This window comes from Phaethon aethereus (assembly GCF_964289735.1).
Source record: "Phaethon aethereus genome assembly, chromosome: 5".
NCBI classification, from domain to species: domain Eukaryota; kingdom Metazoa; phylum Chordata; class Aves; order Phaethontiformes; family Phaethontidae; genus Phaethon; species Phaethon aethereus.
The window spans coordinates 67576147-67596080 of NC_138579.1; the positions used below are offsets into that span (position 1 = coordinate 67576147).

The 19934-nt window shown below is 41.1% G+C and overlaps 1 protein-coding gene across 3 annotated transcripts in view; it reads right to left on the reverse strand.

Annotated features, from left to right (window-relative positions):
- NAV2 (neuron navigator 2) overlaps window positions 1-19934 on the reverse strand; it is a gene marked incomplete at its 5' end in the record, with an annotated part of 428748 nt that overhangs the window by 12934 nt on the left and 395880 nt on the right. For all 3 annotated transcript variants that reach the window (XM_082000504.1, XM_082000503.1, XM_082000502.1), the window contains 10 exons: window positions 1008-1108; window positions 1590-1749; window positions 2288-2441; window positions 5418-5590; window positions 8165-8310; window positions 8809-8920; window positions 9533-9616; window positions 16208-16282; window positions 16402-16425; window positions 18546-18598. In XM_082000504.1, the coding sequence (XP_081856630.1) occupies window positions 1008-1108; window positions 1590-1749; window positions 2288-2441; window positions 5418-5590; window positions 8165-8310; window positions 8809-8920; window positions 9533-9616; window positions 16208-16282; window positions 16402-16425; window positions 18546-18598 (1082 nt within the window). The remainder of the gene's footprint in view (window positions 1-1007; window positions 1109-1589; window positions 1750-2287; window positions 2442-5417; window positions 5591-8164; window positions 8311-8808; window positions 8921-9532; window positions 9617-16207; window positions 16283-16401; window positions 16426-18545; window positions 18599-19934) is intronic.

A 19934-nucleotide genomic window follows, 5' to 3' on the forward strand; every position in this document is an offset into this window, starting at 1 on the left:
TGGAGTCCAACAGAACTAGCAGTATAGTTTTACTGTTAATTTGCTTATCCGGGGCTGTAATTTATTAATGCAAAATTGGTATTTAATGGAAAGGTCTGCTGAGTCAATTTTATTTCTGATTTCAATTTTTTGTGTGTCCTCCCCCTTACAAAAGGCATCAAATTATTTCTTAAATACACTTTTATAGGTACTCATAACGTGAGATAGCAAGGTCCATTCTTGGCAAAGATTGTGCGGTACATTCATGCATGCATGAACACACATGAGGTGGGCTGCGATTTTAACATATTCTGAAATTTATCTGGGTATTTAGGATTCTTTCAATTACTTGAGAATGGAGAACATGTGAAAGATGTCATTCAAAACGGGAAACTTGTACCAGAGGGGAAAACATGGGCTAGAACAATGACATCTCCCAGTTTGGATCCATTAAGTTCTTGCAGAATATTGCTGCTTGAAGCATTTTGGTGCACCTTCTATATACACACTGGATCATTTCCATTATTAGTTAAAATTTTATTGAAGTTTAACAGAAAGGCTCAAGAGCTTCCTGCAGCTTTTAATGTAATGTCACTCTTAAACAGATGCTATCCCAAGGTGCAGACTGGTCTGCTAACTTCCCTGATGCCAAAAGAGTGGCCTGGTTTTCAGAGGTACTACTGAAAGGCTTAAACTGTAACGTTATCACCTACACCGCTGACGCACGGCCTAGTCCAGTAATCCTGCGTTACCGACATGCTCAGTGCCGACATTTCCAGTGCCGATGGCACCGACAAGAAACTCTAAAATAAAAAGCTATTGCAAGTGAGTCCACGAGACAACCTGAACCAGTGGTGTTGGCTCTCAGCAGTTCCAAGGAACTAGCGATACACCGATGAACTATTTTACAGAGAAAATTCTAAAAGAATCTTCTGCAAATAAAAGCCTCCAAAACAAATTGGATTTGAACTCTCTGCCCCATTCCACAGTCACTTATATTTCAAACCTGGGGATGAAACACAACTCACCTCCTTCCATTTCATCTCATCCTGAAAGTTGACAACTATTTTGACGTGCCTGCCTCCTTCCTTCCGGGCAGAGCCATCTCCAGTGTCATCTAACAGCATGTCTGTGAACAGAAAACGTCAACAGCTTCACAGCTGTATCTTAATAACACTGAATACTATTCTGGTTTATGCCAACACGTTTATTGCAGCCAAGCACAACACAGCTCAGAGGTAAAACTTAAGAACAAGGTTTACTGACTTCCCTACCAAATATCAGTATCACTCTTAAAAAGTGAAGGTCATTGAAAATTACAAGTCAGTTACTCTTTATTTTCCTTCCTATGATATATCCCCTGGCAAATGGACACCATTAAATGGCTTTAAACATGACTCTTCACAGCTGAGGTCATAATTGGACAACTCCAATCTAGGGCGTAGCAGACCTATGACGACATTTTAAAAGAAGGCTTTATGCCAGCTCCTGACATATTTCCACACCTCAACTGTTAATAATTTTCATGCCTTCATTTTTCCATGGCTAACCAAACCAATTCTTCCAAGTGCAGGATAAAACCTGCCCACCGCCTTTCTCATTAAACTCACCGAGACTGGTTGACTCCGTGAGGTTCAAACTGTGTTGAGAGAGACCCACTGAATGTCTTGGAGAGGATGAAATGGAAACCTGAGACTGAGCCCTGCTACAGCTGCCGTGGTTTTCAGATTTCAGACGATCATTTTCTGCTTTTAATTTTTCAATCTCACTCTTGAAAAGACAAGTCAGGAGTTAGAACGCACAGTGAAAACATACACTTAAAAGAGAGCAACGTAAGTAACTTAAGAATAAATACTAGTTTAGTAGAAATGCCATTTTCGTAATATTTTAATTTATTTTAATAAATTAATTATTCTAATTATTACAACAACTCTTCCATGAAACTTTTCAAAGTATCCTAGAAAACATAAGTATGTGGGAATTCGCTAAACATTGATGTGCAGCTACTTCAAGGCAGAGAGCATGGGAACATTTTAAGAGGTTGCTGACAGTGAACAAAACCATCTCCCCATAGGTTTCTAGGGTTGAAACAGTTACAGCTGCAGAGTTGAGGGCAACAGAACTCACGCGTTCAAGCTGGCTTTTAACGAAGGTCCGAGGATGAACACTGGCACAAAGCTAGACATAACTCTTGGTAAGCATTCAAAAACTTCAAATTTACCTTCTTTCAGATCTTTACTGTGTGGCAGGTTGGCCAGTCTTTAACACATCAACATAGACTGCAATATTTGGGGTGTTTTTTTCTTACCTGCATTCTGTTCATCGCCTCCCGAAGCTGGTCAAGCTGATGAGCGGAGCTAAGGGCTTCTAGACGAATATCCGTCAGCTTCATCTCCTTGTCCCTTAGCTCATTTCGTAACTGCATCACCGTTTCAGCTTCACTGTCAGTGCATTCAGAAATACTAGAGAAGATTGGAAAATAGACATTGAACAAGACCATTTGTTACTTTGCAGATAGTGCTACTCCATCATTTATTAGTAAGGGAGGAAAAAAATCCTTTTGTTCTGCAGGAAGCAGGCAACAGTTTTGGCTTATTGGATTAGTGATACCATAAATCAGATACTAAATAGGTCACGGAAACATTAGACTATTGAAATAAATATGTCTGAGGGTTATTTTCCTTTAATTAGCATCTGAAACAGAATTCTGGAAGTCACCTACTATTGGATAGTCTTCATTTTTTTCCATGGTAGTTGCCATAAAGGAAAACTTCTAAAGCCAAAATCTAAATAAATTAAGAGGGTGCAGGCAGTAACAGCAGTTGGTTGGAGATTGATGAGTTTACAGACAGATTTAAAGCTCACCAGGTGTGCACAGCTGGGTTTCCCTGAACTGTTCTGGAGGGCTTTAGAACTCTACACCTATTGAAGCGTGATAAATTCCTGCTTGCTTTAAAGCACTCATGCTTAAAAAATTTTTGGTGGCGTTTTTCTTCTGTCCTCCCACAAAAAAGGATTCTGGCTGAGTAACATTTCAGCACATTTGTAAGTGTATCTATATAATGATCAACTACACAGCTGCATGCTTTGAGGGAGATTTCATTTAAAAATGTTTCTCCCTAAATCAGGTTAACTTGAGATGTTTTCCCCACCAAAAAGCCAGTAAGACAAAATACACAAGTTTCACTTGTACTCTAGCCTTCCCTCAGTTCGCATCTTTACTCTTTTCTCCTGTTTAGCCTTTTGGCTTTCATGTCAAGATGAGACGTGTGCACATCGCATTTTGACTGGCGATAGATGGGATCATCATTTGACAATTTTCTGGCCTTAGATTTCTAAAGCACAATTTGCTGTAGTCACCAGAAATTCACTGAGTTAGGCTCAAGAGATTGGAGAAGCTTTAAAAAAAATTCACGGGGGATTATCTTCTGCTACTAACATTTCATCGTTATTATACAGCTGGAAAATACTGCTATTGTTTTCACCTCTTCATGCGAAAACAAGTGATGGGCAAAACTTACTCAAACTTACTTACTGAAATCAGGCTGGAAGCTTTGCTTGACATCTACAAGGTCGTGAGGCTTTTCTGGTAATTACATGTTTCACAATACTGCCTCTTACAACTTTCTGTATTTATTTATCCTACTCAAGTGATGAAGCTACTGATAGAATTAAGAGACAATCTATTTTACAGAGTTTCCCAAGCACATTGTAAAAATGTGAGTTTAGACTCAAAACAGTGCGGTAACGCAATTATTTAACTTTATTTCACAGGTGGCCGAAATGAAGTGTCAAGATTGCCTGTGACCTTCCCACGAACATGAAAACAGTTCAGCAGCAGAGCAGAAGTCCTGACTTTAAAGTCTACATCTCATTCTCATACACACATAATCAGAAGGTTATGGTTTGGTCCTACAGATGAGCCTATACAATAGCTTGCTACTACCCAAAGGACATGCTTCTTTCTCACTCCTCTTCCCCAGCCTGCTCCTGGCTGTGCTGCTGTCATGCCCCTGTGCTTATGCCAGCTCTGGCACCCCTCAGAGTCTGATCAGACCCCTGAGATGAGCCAACTCACAGCAACCTGGGGAACTAAACTGTTCATGTTTCTGTCAAATTATTTATCACGTAATTTAGCACGTTGCATCAGCTCAGAGGAGTTGTCTGAGAAGCAGCAGAGCCAGTGCAAGGGAAGAACCAGGCACAGGTGGCTGGGGAGGTATGAAGAAATGAGGAGTGGCCTCAAGTTGCGCCATGGGAGGTTTAGACTGCATATTACGAAAAATTTCTTTACGGAGAGAGTGGTCAAGCATTGGAACAGGCTGCCCAGGGAGGTGGTGGGGTCACCATCACTGGAAGTGTTCAGTAAACGTGTAGACGTGGCACTTCAGGACATGGTTTAGTGGGCATGGTGGTGTTGGGTTGATGGTTGGACATGATGATCTTAAAGGTCTTTTCCAACCTTAATGATTCTGTGATCTTCATTCATGAGGCACAAACTGTTAGATGAATGTATCCGTTCAGCTGTATCATTAAACCATGCTGTTTGATCTCCAGTAAATCCTCACCTTTATCTGAATTTGTCAACTTAATTAGGAACTCATCACTGCAGGTTAGTACAATGTGTGCTGCCTCTAGCCAACAGAGAAAACAAAACCCTAGTCTTGGCCTGGCTTGTTTCATTAACAGCAAGAGGTCCAATTAATTCTGCACTGCAAGGTCACCCTGGTTATAAATACTCTCCATACTCAGTATGTTCTGCTGAGAGAGCATCCCAATGAAATACTAAATTATACTACAGTAATGATGCAACGATTTTGGCTTCTTGGACACTAATGCAAAGAGGTACTGGGTTGGGAGCCAGCTTACCTGTCTTTAGTTCCCTGCATAGATAAACTCAACTTTTTTGTCCTCTGCCTGTAATCTACTTGAACTACAGAACATTCAAAAGAGGCAGTAGTTGAAAGTGTGATCTTTGCTCGTTGTTTTGCCAGTATAACAGGCTTAAAGATTCTACCCAAAACACTAGCAAAACACTGCTCCCCTATGGGAGGTCATGTAAGCGATGCTTGGGACTAGGGCTGATCAGTGGACACAGACCAGCCCTGATCTACTGGACAATCCTGTCTGGCCAACGGCGTCTTCTGCTGCGGCCCCATGGTGAAGAGCTGGTTTTAGCAGTGCATGTAACTGAACAGCTGTCAGACTCTTGCACTGCTCATACAGATGTGCAGATTTGTAGAGAAACCAAAGGGGACAGGATGGCATAGGGTGCATTTTGCCTCTGCTCGTTTCTGTAAAGCGACTTAGAGATGTCCTGTAGAGCTAGCACAGAAAACACTGGATCTCTCCAAAGCTCGGTATTTCTCTTTTCCTCTACCAATGCAGGAAGATGCTTTCCACTCCATTTTCTATTTAGAAATTAAAAAATCACTTACAGAGAATTGGAATGGGAAGCTCTCAGCAATGGCGTTGAAACAGTAGAGTTATGGTGTGGGAGCTTCGGTGAAGAAGGTAACGAAGAATCAGTCATCTCCTCAATATCTGAATGAGAAGATGCTGACTTGGGAGATTTCTTTTTACCAAAAGCTTGCTTGAAGGAGCTGCGTAACTGAAAAAACAAGACCACAACAGTAGGCACATCGTTAGGCACAAAACCAGGCAAAAAACCCCACAGAGTAAAAACTCTAACATGCAAATACTCCAAATAATACAGCCACACTCATATATATTTTAATGCAGGTAAACAAGAATAAAAAAGCTTTTTTCTCTTAACTATTTTATGAGATTAATAAGGTCAATAGGACTGGCTATCAATGCTTCCTCTTTACAGCGTGTCGTGACAACTTGCAGCTATGATGTAAGATGGCTCAGACAAGGTTAATGATGCTGGAATGGTTAGTGATGTACATGGATGGGTTAGCTTTGTGTCTCATAGTTTAAAGTAGGTCTTCCTTACCTCATTGACCTGCCGGAAGAAGCGCAAGCAAAAGGAAGTGGGGGAAGGAAAAAAGACATGTTTTAACAGATAAAGCCAGTGATAAGGAAAGCTTTGGATTTCTAAGACAAACATGACCAATAATCAACAGAGACCAACAGTTACTTTAAAACTGGAACCCTGAATTTTCCAATACCAGGTGTTTCAAACAATATACGGTTGGTTTTTTGCACTACTTGAGGGAGAGACCAGACCCAGACCTCTTAACTATTTAAATTATATTTTCTCCTTAGCTCAGACAGAATGTTTTGGCTGACAGCCAAGTTAACGCTGTGTTTTTCCTTGCAGGAACAGGTATTTCACCAGGTGAAAAGACTGAATCTTCTCTACCTACCTGCAACTAAAATAACTTTTTAAATGTGATTGCCATTTTCCAAACAACAAAAAGAATGAATATTCATGTGGTTAAACTGATGCTATCCTGAAGCTACAGTTCAACAGTTAGTGTTCAAGAAGCATTTGGACAATGCTCTTTGATATGTGGTTTAACTTTCAGGGTGCCCTGTGTGGAGTCAGGGTTTGCACTTGATGATCCTCATGGGTCTCTTCCAACTCCGGATGCTCTATGAACACCGTTTAACACTACTGCAAATTACATGGTGTAAACAGGCTGGCTTAATATGAGCTGAAAGTTATTTTTAAACTAGACAAAGACTCCTACAGTGAGAAATGCTGAAAATCTGGTGTTTCAGCTCTGAATGTACAGCTGCATTGCTTCTATATATAACAAAAAGATCTTGGCTGAGAACTTCCTCAGTATTTGTGGAATAAACAATGTGTGAATCAGACTCAACTTACGTGTTTTTCTCAGTAAATTACTGATTTACTCTCCAATCTTCATTTTACAGCAATGATGTACTCATTTTTAACAACAACATAAAAATACTGTCCCTTTTTTTCTACTTCATGAAAACTTTATTTCTCTTTATAATAAGGAGATGTTTCCTTAACCTTCTTTAAAAATAGTCATCTGATGAATGAGAAGTGTAGGTTGATGTAGGATAATATCAACTAGGTTACAAAAACAAAGAATAGAAGCTAAAGAAAAAATCTAACAAGTTTTTAACTTAACTAAGGCTTAATGATTACAAAAGCCTTATGTCACAAACTAAGAGTCTCTAGCAATTTAAAGTTACAGCAATCTATTTTGGCTATAACTAACATATAACCCAGCACAAGAAGGATTTGGAGATGACATTGTTTCCATTCAACCAATTATTTAAGGCGCAGAGTGGAAATACTGCTATTATGAAGGGATATCACAATGAAATCACCGAGATAAGAGAGAAATAAAACCAAGAACCTGCTCAGGAAGCTCTTTCTTACAGTTCAGGTGTTTCATGAACATTTCCGAGAGGACATTGTGCAAATACAAGTCAAGCTTTTACCAGCTCACACCACATTTTGTATCTATACAGATCTATCTGTACACCCAGAAGAACCCGGGAGATTTAAATTCAGCAGGAAGGGTTGGATTGCTTTACTGGCTACAATAAAGGATCTAGAGGCTTTAGTCCAAACTACGATCAGACTACGTCACTAAGGCAGTTACGGTCTAATTGAAAATAGAGTTTAGTATAATGTACCTTTCCTCCAGTACAGGGTACCTTGTACAAAGTACATGATGAGCAAAGAAGGAAAAATGGGAAATGACAGGTAAGTATTGCAAAATCTTGCTAAATAAATGTCTATCACAACAAATTTTTTAAAACTCTTTTTTGTTGTTGTAGAACTCCATGGTAATGTTCAAAACAGAGTTCATAAAATATTTAACATGTTCACTTAAAAGAAAGCCCTATGAGCCAGAAAGAAAATAAAAAAAAGTAAGAATGATCTCCCATCGTGGAATTGTTTTACTTTAATGACAGACGTTGAGTTTTCCCCAAGGGGTTGGACATCGTATTGCTTTTAGCCAGAATTGATCTTTGACAGCTATTTCTAATTTAAGAGTGGCCTTTTGGCTGTTAAGCTAAAATTCAATCCTAGGCAGAGTCAACACATTCATATACATCACTTATGACTCAATTAAGCCTTCAAAAGAGAGTTTACACAGGATTTGAACAGTGCATAGTCCTTGTGCTGACCTGTTGCATGAGGGGAGGAAGGAGGAGCTGAGCGGCTAGATTTCACCGTGCATGTTCTGACAATTTTATATGAACCTCACGCAACCTGTTAAAATACACTCACCCAGTTCTTCCTCTTCTTTTTCTTTGAATCACTCTCTATGTTGCTTCCCACGCTGGAGTGACTGGTAGCACTGTTAATACTAGAGACGCTATCCGAAGAGTGCTGCCTTCGGATCCGCAGGTCTGTGGGCTGAGCAGCTCCAGGTCCTGTGTATGAATGAGGGTGGCGTCAAAATTTTGTAAGAAATTTGATGTAAGTGTAAATTACTGGGATATGTAAGAGAACTGAGATAAGACAGGACTTCATTCAGACTTTATATTGGAAATTACTGAAAACACCGAAGAAAATAAAGCCAAGTGCCTAACAGCTCTGACATGGGGAACTCTGCTCCCTGCTGCTCCACATCAGGGTCTGGATGGCTGAATTACTAAATGCTTACGGTAAATTCAGTGAGCTCACACTGAAGGTGGAAAAGCTTTGTGAAAATGCCTTCTCATCTGCCCAACACACCCGTTTACTTCTGTAGATATTGACCGCACTATTTACACAGATACCCATTTCAAATCCCCACATGGTACCAAAACAAGCCACTAGAGCACGGCCATTAGACAAAGCTGGTCTCTGATGGTTACGTCAGATATTACCAAGAGGTCTGAAGTCCCAGGAGCACCGCACAGTCACCAAATGTAGTGCTTGCTTCTCACCTTTGCAGTTGAGCTCAGGTGTGTTGATGACTCCATTGATGGCAGCCTGGGCAGCAGCATTTTGCTTCTTCAGTAGTTCAATAGTCTTCCTTAACTCGTTCAGTTCGGAGTCCTTGAATAAGAAAGGAAAACAAAACCAGTCATACGCTGCAAAATGCAGATGGTACCTAACTACTCCAAAGAAGCCACGTTTCAATCTGAGCATTGGTAGTTGATAGAGAATTTATGGAATATGTAAGTACAAGGAGATGAAAATGAGGTTTGGTATACCTGGGGAAGCTCACCCTCAAGAGGCTGCAAAACAGCTTGGTTATTCTGATACAAAAAATGTACATGCTCTGTAATATGGAAACAATGTATATTCAAGTATACTGTCCAAAAACCCAAAGTTACCTGTCTTGCAAGGATTTTTCTTGGTGTTTCTTTTGAAGACGCACATGTGTGAATGCACTGGCAAGAAATTTATTACAAAAATATGCCAAACTGAAGACTTGTGTCCAAAGCAACAATTTATAGGAATAACCTGACGAGTTGTCACAACATCTGAGTGAGGAAAATTAATATTTTGTACAAAATTTTTGCTACATTTTACTCCATCACCACAATTGAGGAAAACAAGGCAAACAGTGTGATTTTTTTTTCCTCCCCAACAACTACAGAAGGAGCACGAGCAACAATGCTGGAACCAGAAGTTAAGACTTCCACAAAAACTTCTCAAGCTTGCCTTTTGTTCTGCTGTCATTGTCAGGCTCTGCAGTCTGATCGTCATGTTCCCCAGGCTCTGCTCAAATGCTGCCACCAGGTGAGCCTGAAAGTTAAACCATACAGAAGTAGTTTGTTCTCTCCCCCCAAAACAAGACTGTTTCTGCAGGTATTTAAATGGACCACGTCCTGCACCGCATTGTTCGTTGTGTAAATGCTAGAAAGAAAATGCTCGGAGAAAATAAGGCCGATTAGAAAAGGTCAAATGAGTAGAGCATACGTTGTGAAAATGCTTGCGAACAAATTACCGGGAACAGTGTAATAGAGAAACGCCAAGGGTAACAGACCAATTTAAAAATTTTAGAAAAGGACAGCCCTTTCGTGTACAACTACTACTAGCAGCACGCTGTGAAATGATGCAGTTTCAGGCTATAAACCATGCCCTGCTCGGCAGCAGCTTTAGAAAACAGAGACGTAGCAGTAACACGGTGACCTGGCACATCAGTAGGTGATTTCCCAGAGGTGGCTCCTCAGTCAGCTGCTACATCCACTTCTTTAATACTCTGATTTCAATAGGCAGGACAGTTATCTCGGACATACTCTAACAGAGCAGCAAAGTAGGGGTTTTTCCCCAGTTTGGAATTCTCATTTATTCTGTAAAATGTGCTATCCTACATCCAGAATACATCAAGAACAAAAACACCTCCTGGGTCCCTAGGAGTTAAGGTCCTTTGAAGAGCCACATCTCAAACTAATCCAGTTCATGTACTTTTCTCAGTTGTTTAAAGTCGCTTGGATTTTGTGATAAATGGAAAACACATTTTGCCACTTTGTTGAAACAGACATATTAAATACAATTGTTTTTTTGGAAACATCTCACAGATTAAGTATTTGAGGCTTTTAAAAGGATGCTTCAGGGAATACGCCTTGCAACCTGATAGTATTCCTGATACCAAAAAGGCATGGAAGGATGTCCTTGGTTATCCATCCACGTCCCCAAGCTATTGCAAGCAACGACATGAAAACACCTCCTATCACAAAATGTAGAGAGGAAAAAGAGATAAACCCATCCATACTTCTAAAAATCACCTGCTGTTCATTTCTGAAATCAGACTTTGACTTTTTATGTGGGCCACTATTAGCACATATAAGGTTACTCAGTGGTAGTTTTCAGCTACTGTCACACAACTGAGGTAACTCTTGCCACAAAGCTTTTCACAAAAAGTTTACATCTTTTCCCGAAGAGTATAAAAAAATCCAAAGCATCACTCCTAAGTTTTAGGAGGATTCCCTAAAAAGTAAAATAAAATAGAAAACAGTAAATATAAAGAAAGCTTTTAGAATCATAGAATCTTTGGGTTGGAAGGGACATTTCAAGGCCATCTAGCCCAACCCCCCTGAAGTGAGCAGGGACATCTTCCTCTAGAGCAGGTTGCTCAGAGCCCCGTCCAGCCTGGCCTGGGATGGCTCCAGGGATAGGGCATCTGCCACCTCTCTAGGCAACCTGGGCCAGTGGTTCACTACCCTCACGGTGAAACATTTCTGCCTTAGATCTAGTCGAAATCCCCCCTCTTTTAGTTTAAAACCGTCATCCCTTGTCCTATTGCAACAGGCCCTGCTAAAAACTCCGTCCCCATCTTTCCTATAGGCCCCTTTAAGCCCTGTCAGGCTGCAGTAAGGTCTCCCCGGAGCCTTCTCTGCTCCAGGCTGAACCACCCCAACTCTCTCAGCCTGTCCTCACAGCAGAGCTGTTCCAGCCCTCTGATCAGTTTTGTGGCCTCCTCTGGCCCCGCTCCAACAGGTCCATGTCTCTCCTGTGCTGAGGGCTCCAGAGCTGGATGCAGGACTCCCGGTGGGGTCTCACCAGAGTGGATCAGAGGGGCAGAATCCCCTCCCTGGCCCTGCTGGCCACGCTGCTTTGGATGCAGCCCAGGACACGGTTGGCCTTCTGGGCTACGAGCACACATTGATGGCTCCTGTCCAGCTTTTCATCCAGCAGGACCCCCAAGTCCTTCTCGGCAGGGCTGCTGCTGATCCCCTCATGCCCCAGCCTGTGCTGATACTGGGGGTTGCCCCGACCCAGGTGCAGGACCCTGCACTTGCCTTGTTGAACCTCATGAGGTTCACACAGGCCCATTCCTTGAGCTTGTCCACCTCACTCTGGATGGCATCCCGTCCTTCAGGCCTGTCAACCGCGTCACTGTCATCTGCAAACTTGCTGAGGGTGCACTCTATCCCACTGTCTATGTCACTAACGAAGATATTAAAGAGCACTGGTCCCAACACGGACCCCTGAGGGACACTGCTTGTCACCGATGTCCATCTGGACATTGAGTTGTTGACCACTATCCTCTGGGTGTGACCATCCAACCAATTCCTCATCCACCAAACAGTCCACGCATCAAATCCATATCTTTCCACTTTAGAAAGAAGGATGCTGTAGAGGACCGTGTCAAAGGCCTTACAGAAATCCAGATAGACAACATCGGTAGATCTTCCCTTGTCCACTGATGTGGTAACCCCATCACAGAAGGCCACTAGGTTGGTCAGGCAGGACTTGCCCTTGGTGAAGCCATGATGGCTGTCTTGAATCACCTCCCTGTCCTCCATGTGCCTTAGCAGAGCTTCTAGAAGGATCTGTTCCATGATCTTCCCAGGCACAGAGGTGAGGCTGACAGGTCAGTAGTTCCCAGGGTCCTCCTTGCTACCCTTTTTAAAAATGGTTGCGATGTTTTCCCTTTTCCAGTCTCCAGGGACTTCACCTGACTGCCAGGACTTTTCAAATATCATGGAGAGTGGCTTGGCAACTACCTCAGCCAGTTCCCTCAGGACTCTGGGATGCATTCCATAGACTTGTGCATGTTCAGGTTCCTCAAGCGGTCTCAAACGTGATCTTCTCTTACAGTGGGAGGGACTTTGCTCATCCAGACCCATCTTGCAGTCCATCTCCTCGAGAGGTGTGGGAAGAGACACTGCCAGTGCAGACTGAGGCAAAGAAGTCAATGAGCATCTCAGCCTTCTCCTTATCCATTGTTGCCAGTTTGCCAGACCTGCTCATCAAGGAGGGTATGCGCTCTTTCACCTTCCTTTTCCGGCTGACATGCCTGTAGAAGCCCTTCTTATTATTCTTTGCATCCCTTGCCAAGTTCATCTCCAGCCGGGCCTTGGCCCTCCTGACCCCATCCCTACACAACCGGGCAGCATCCCTGTACTCATCCCAGGATCCCTGTCCCTGCTTCCACTGCCTGTGCATTCCCTTCTTGCCCTTCAGTTTGCTCAGCAGGTCTCCACTCAGCCATGCTGGTCTCTTGCCTTCCTTTCCGGATTTCTTACACCTGGGGATCGAGAGCTCTTGCGCCCTATGGAAAGCGTCCTTAAAGATCTGCCAGCTCTGTTCTGCTCCCTTGTCCCTGAGGGCAAGACAGAGGAAAGCCAGGCAGAAACTTGCCTCCAACTAGATCACTGTTTTCCTTGTGGAAGATGCTGGAAGTCACAGAGGTGGAGATTCTCACTGTGCTACCCCAATGGGAGAACTCTGAAAGCCAAGTCCGTCAGTTCAGTCCAGAGATACCTTCTCTGCAGAGAGGGATAAGGCTGCAGACAGGACTCCTGCAGCATATAGCCAGTCTGCCAGATGCTTCATCAGCTGATATACCTGCATCTAACTCAAAGACTTCTCCAGTAATTGAGTGCACCTTGCTTGCAACCAAGGTTCATGTGCTAAGTATCATCCAAAACTTCCCGGTGCTTGGCCAATTACACTTTTTCTTTTCCCATGAAGCACTGAGAACCCGATGTCAGTTATATTAAGGACATCAGCTAAGACTTGAGAATGACTGAGAAGTAAAAGGAAGGAAAAGTAGATTGAGAAGATGGAAAGAAACTTGATAAAAGGGTATGAGTTTCTAGTGCCACAATATGGGATTGTTTTATAGATACACATGTATATCTATTTATTTATAGATTTCGTGTGTGTATATATATATATCTATATGCAGTTGCATATGCAACTGAACACAAGCATAGTTCAATATGTATTTGTCTCATTAACCATAATGATCTACACTAACCAGAGCAAATAATATCTTATTTCTCTATTAAAAATAATTCTATACACACAACAACAAGTAAAATTGTGCAGAATCTTTCCAACCAGAAAAGAACATTCTCTCACCTAAATATATACAGAATAGCAAAACCTTTCACAGAGCTATTCCAGACTTATTCACCATCAGCACACAGCTGACTTATCCTAAATAACTGTTCTCACATTCGCAATGAAAACAAACATGAGCAGTACAATAACACGGGGACGTGCATCTCTCATTCCCATCAGCCCCTATGAAAATAAGCAGAGCTGAGACTGTGAGAAAATAGCAAAAAGTAATTTAAACCCTCATGCTACACATGTATGAAAGTCTAAATATTTATTTTAAAAACACAGACTGCAAAGCTTCTGTTGGAGAGGATGAACAGGGAACAACAAAACTGATGTTCAGGAATCCTCAGCAATACTTCGCAAAAACAAAAAATAAATTGGCAAGCAGAACCACATGGATTAATAATGGGATATAATCCCTTAATTTTTGACCTGTACCTTGAGGAAAAGTTGCCTTCTCAAAACCAGATCAGGCACCTTTAAATTATTCCTCTCTGGAAACTGTTCAGTGAGCTATGGAAAATAGTTATCTTCACGTTCTAGTTGGAGCAAAACCCTTTCAAAATTCTTGCCCATGATGACCTGAGAAGCATCAAAAGCTGCAGTGTGTATACAGGAAAAATCAGTTAAAAAAAAAAAAAATTCAACAGATGGATTCAAATTGCCTAAGTTAAAATAATAATAAAAAAAAAAAATTGTGTAAAGGCAATGTCCATAAAGAAGTGTCTTAACAAACAGTATTTATTAGTCTTAACTTTTTTGGGAACAGACTTGGCCTTTTACATGGAAAAAGAGTATGTTCTCTGAAAAGAGGTGGCTAGAGAGTGAAATATATTACTAAGACAGTTAGAGCAACATTTCTGCAGCAGACTGTAGCTGATTTATGGACAAATAAGGGGCAGGTTGAAATCTCAGCAGTTTAAATAGTGTGAATAAACCCCCCCAAAATTTTAGCAAAGCGAACGAAGCAAAAATGGAATATTATCAAAATAAATGATGCTAGCTTTTTTTTGGGAAAAAACCCCAACAAAACAACAACAACAAAACAACCCCCAAAAAACCAAAAACGTCCAGCAGTACCATATGTTAAAAACTATTCTCTGCAAAGATGGTTTCAACAAAGGACACAAATTCTTGGGTCAATCAATGGCAGCTGGGGCAGGCACACAGTAGCCTGGGCTACTCACTACTCTTGGAGACAGGCTACTAAGTCCTGTGTGGAGTAACAGCCTACTGAATCTGACCACCGTATGAAGAAGAATGCGACAAAACTGAGGCAGAGCTAGATGAGCTGCATAGCTGACAAGATCTTTGAAGGATTCAAGCTGGGTTATTTAACAACATGATCAAACAAATGTATGCAAGAGGATCTGGTTCTTTCTCACACGTAAAAGAAGCTTCTGGATGAAACCCAACTCATGTATCCAGTCCTCTTTGTATTTGGAAGGCAAACATAAGATTTAATTTTTGGAAGATTTAAAAAAAAATTTTCTTTTCCTCTTGGGAAAGTGACTGAGTGGATACATGCAGTCAGAGCCCTTTTATATGAACTTCTCTATGAACTGCGTTATTGGTTTTCCATTTGGCAAGCTGGATGAAGCACTGAGATGGCTGCCGTCAACACCAGAGTAGACTTCCACTTGAATCCTTCTTGTGATAGGTGTAACTGCTCAGATGCAAGCTGTCCTTTACTGGCCAAGTTTTGTATTCCACCTATTCAGAGAGCTGATGGATAGGAATGTCCTCTTCAGTAGCACGTGTTCTGATGTTTATTCATTCCCGCAAACTAGGACATCAGTACGATCCAATTTGATGACTATTCATCTGTCGCTTATTTACTCTAGAACTGCTTATTTTTCTAGCGAGCTTCTGTTTTGCAGATTTCTGCTATCTGTGACTACAGCACAGAGACACAAGCAAACTTGCTTAGGGTCACACATAGTGTTGCCTCAACACCTCCTGGCTTCTAAATCTTTTTTTTCCAAGTGTTTTATATTACTTTCTCATCAAATTCCTCAGAGGAAACAAGCAGAAGTATTCTCTACCCTGGTTAAAAATCAGTTATGTCCATTCTTTATGCGTAACTTTAAATTAGTTCTCAGAGCCCCTTATGCCACTATTACCTGTCATGCCATTAGCCCACACCCTTATGCAATAGCAAAATATAATGCATTTCAATCCACATTTCTACCAATTATAACCCTCATCTGTATCTCATCCCACCCAAATGTCAAAGCAAGACACAATTTATAAAAAAAGATCCCGTCTTCAATGATTTTCTCAAGATCAGAAGATGGTTTACATATATATATAAAGCCAAATGAATATTATAATTCAGTATTTAAGACAATTCAGTAGGACAGAGGATGTTATTTTTTGAAAGGTCCCGCATGCATGTAGTTATGTTTTTAAACACATAGGTAATCCGAACCGAACATTAGACACATGAAATCTTTTGGTCACTTAGAAAAACTGGGGTGGTAGTTGGTGCATTAAACGCATTCCCTTGTTAGTGTTTGTTCTCAGAGTTGTACTCACATTGGCAGTCAACTGGGTTGTCAGAGCCGACACTTTTTCTTGTGATGCATCCAACTCTCTTCGTAGCTTGCGAATCTATGTATTTTAAGAGAGCACTTTACTGCACCGTTACAAGGAAAAATAAAATTGCAAGACACAAAATGCAGAGTGTCTTGACAGAACATTTATGCCTGTCAAACACGGTGTGCTCTTACCTCTGACTGGCACTTCTCTTCAGGCTATAAAATAAAAATGGAGGAAAATACATGAGGATATTTCAACATAACCAGCCCAACAAATTTACCAAATTTTTCAAATTTTTTTTGCATTTCAAAAACTGCAGTGTGAATTCCTTATTTTGGATGCCCACATCCATATTCCATCTAAGATAATCTCCTAGTTTACTTACTCTTCAGGAAAAAGAAATCAGGCCGCTGGTACAGTACTTCTTCCTGCAGAAAGGAATTTGAGCTCCACTTCCCAGCCTGCTGACCAGTGCACCTCTGAGTCTGAACCCTGGAAGAGTGATGTCCTGGTTCCATGCATAAGGGACTGCATGAGGCTCTGAACAGCCAGGACTGTCACAGAACATGGCTGAGCCTAGGCAATTCCCTTCCTCCCATGCTCAGCTCTCCATGGGATGGAGGCCATGCTTTTGTATTCCAAAGTGATGTGGAAAAAAACCCAAATTACTCCCACTTGGGTGTTTGGGTGCTGCCTAGGCACTGTGGTGATGAAAAATTGAGAACACACAACTAGTTATGTGAGGAGGCAAAGTGGATGTCCTGACCATGCCTTGTGGTCTGCACGGTAAAATCGTGGCTACTGTGGCTTATTTCTAACCGAAGCTATCAGCTAAAGAGAAGTATATGGTAGGAAGTTACACGCTCCACTGTCCTTATGTAAACATGTCCACTACCAGCCACCAGGAAAATGATACCCGTCGAACCACACTATTAAGAGCCACTCGTGCTTGGGCAGCAAGCACATGAACTAGAAGCTTAGAGAGCAGCTGCCGAGTACTCTCCTTGTCGCTCTCATGGTTATAAACAACAGCCCGGAGGAAAAGGTCTGTTTTCCATCCTTCCAATGCATTATCTGTTTTGGCTTCATACGGACCTTGCTTGAGCTAAGGTCAATAACGAAAGGTGATATTTTCAATTTATTATCAAGGTCTTAAGGCCGTGTTACACATGTAGCTTCCAAACAGTGCCACATGAATGTAAAATAACACTAAATAACGCTATGCTGGCTCGACAGACTTGATAGACTTTATGCATGAGCTTCTACGAGCAAGCTCTTCCACACAGCCTTGTATCACACATGCCTGTTTCAGCTGTGAATGTGTGGTAAGCGTGAAGGTGCATCATACTCGCGTGGGAACTTGAAATTGAAGATCCTGCTAAATTAACACGTATTTCAGAAGTCATGATTATCCACTGGTTTTTAAAGGGGTTGTGCTTTAAGAAACCCCCAAAACTGTGATCGGAGCATGCCAGGAATATACGATCCACCTTTAATCTGGCTGGCTTGGATATCAACAGCAGTGAAGACACTGGGAATTAACCAGCAGTGCCAAATACTTCTGTACAGTCCTGTGTGCTGGAACCTGCTGTGCCCCTGGGTCGCTGCAGTTAACATCCCAACCAGCTAGAGAAGAGCTAGGCAAGACAGGGTCTGCACGTTGCAGCCTCACCTCCCCATTACGGCATGGGTATAGTCTTAATTTGCAAGGTTTTCCATGGTATATGTTTAAATGGAAAATCCTTCGTGAGACTATTGGAGAAAACAAGTGCATGCAACATGCATTTAACACCCCCCCCTCTATTTTGAAACCCCAGTGAGCCTTATTTTAGGATCAGATAACCTAAATGAAAACATACTTTTGGAGAAAATATTACTGGCATAGTGAACAAATGGCTTCTTTAGAATTATTAAAATCTGTGCATCAGAAAAAACCTTATTCAAACTTCTTTAGTAGCCATTCATTAATACAAGGTTGGAATGACTTTATTCAGCAAATGTTGGCGTGCTTTAGGTAATGAAGTTCAAGTCTCCTCAGAGGTACTGAGGTCCTTTGCAGTAAAACTTATCTGGCGTAGTTGTAAAATACTGACTCAAAAAATAAACTGCTGCTTTTAGGCCATTAACATCTGCGCTTAATGAGGATACTGCTAAATATCCATAGACATCTTTATGAATGTAAACGTTTCTTTCGGAGCTAGCATTCAGAATACAATCAAATGAAAAGCATTTTTTTTTCCTCCTCCGTGAAGGGCAAAAATAATTAGCAAAATAAACCCAGTCAATTCAATAATTTTGATTAGTAAACCCAAATTGTTCATTTCATTATACTCACTGTTGAATAAATAGATGACGTACTGGATACCAGAGAGAGAGAAGAACCATGCACTAAAGGAAAGAAAGGAAACACAATGAATATAGACAGAGTAACCACGTAGTGGAATCATCACAGATCATCCACTGCCAATGACCAAGCTACTGTAGAAACACTTTCACAAATTTCATCATCCATCATAAACTTAATTATATTATTGCACCAATAATGTACAGTTTGAAGAATGCATGGTGAGGTAATACAATCCATAAACTTTGATTTGGTAAAGCTCTTTTAACACTTTAGTAATACCTGCTTTTTCAGAAAATGAAGTGTGGTCAAAGAAGTTTAAAAAGAAAAGTTTCAATAAAGATTTGTTCAGAAATAAATATTTCTCCGGACAGCTTATCTTAAGACTCTCGCAAAAGGGCTTACTCAAGATAAATCAAAAACAAATTAATTGAACTGCAGAAGAGATTACAAAAGTAAATTTAAGCATTTCATCTTCAGTTTCAGATGAGATTGAGGGGGCAGGATGCTTTCTTTAAGCAGCATACCAAGACGGAGATGTCCCGAGAAGACCAGGATACCCAGCTCCAGTATGTAACCAGATACCCCATGAGAAGACGTGGAGCACCCAGGGCGGAGCCGTTGTCTAATTTTGGAGCTCTGAATTGTCCTCTGAATACAGCTCTACCTTCCCTTCCTTCTGCTGACTACAAGGGAGCTGCAGCACAGGCATCAACGGGCTGAACATTCCCTATCCCTGCAGGGTTTTTTGGTCTGTCTTTAAAGCAAGGACATTTCTTTAACAAGGCAAAGCTTGCTCTCTCATGGAAAAATTACCGGACCGAAAACATGGCTACAACCTTTTCTGGAAGAGAATCTGTTTCAAGCAGTTTCTGCATTTAAATGTACATTCAGTAAAAGATATACATATACATTGATTCTTGAGGTTACTACCATCACCCCGGTGCTAGGATTTACATATAACAACATTTTATTTTTTATTATGCTATTAAAAAACTACCTGAAGCTATTCTTCCTGCTACTGAAACATGCAAAGTTACCTTTCCCTTCTTTTTATTTTTAGAAGCAAAATACATTTAACTGAAACTTTCATTCAAACTTCAGGTAACTTCACACAAATCATATGAAATCATGTTAAATCGCTTTTTCTTTCATCTAAATCCTCCAGTCAAAAAAAAAAGTTTAGAAAAGTTACCATTTTGCTCTAATTACCTACTGCAATTCTCCTACATTCATAATAAATGGGCTCTGCTTTCCCATTGACATTATATCCTAAGGCAAGGCTGGAAAGAGGAGTAAACAAAGTCTAAGTTGGCTTCTGGAGGAATTTAAGATAATTTAAAAAAACCCACAAGAAAGTAAAAAAAAAAAACACCCTCA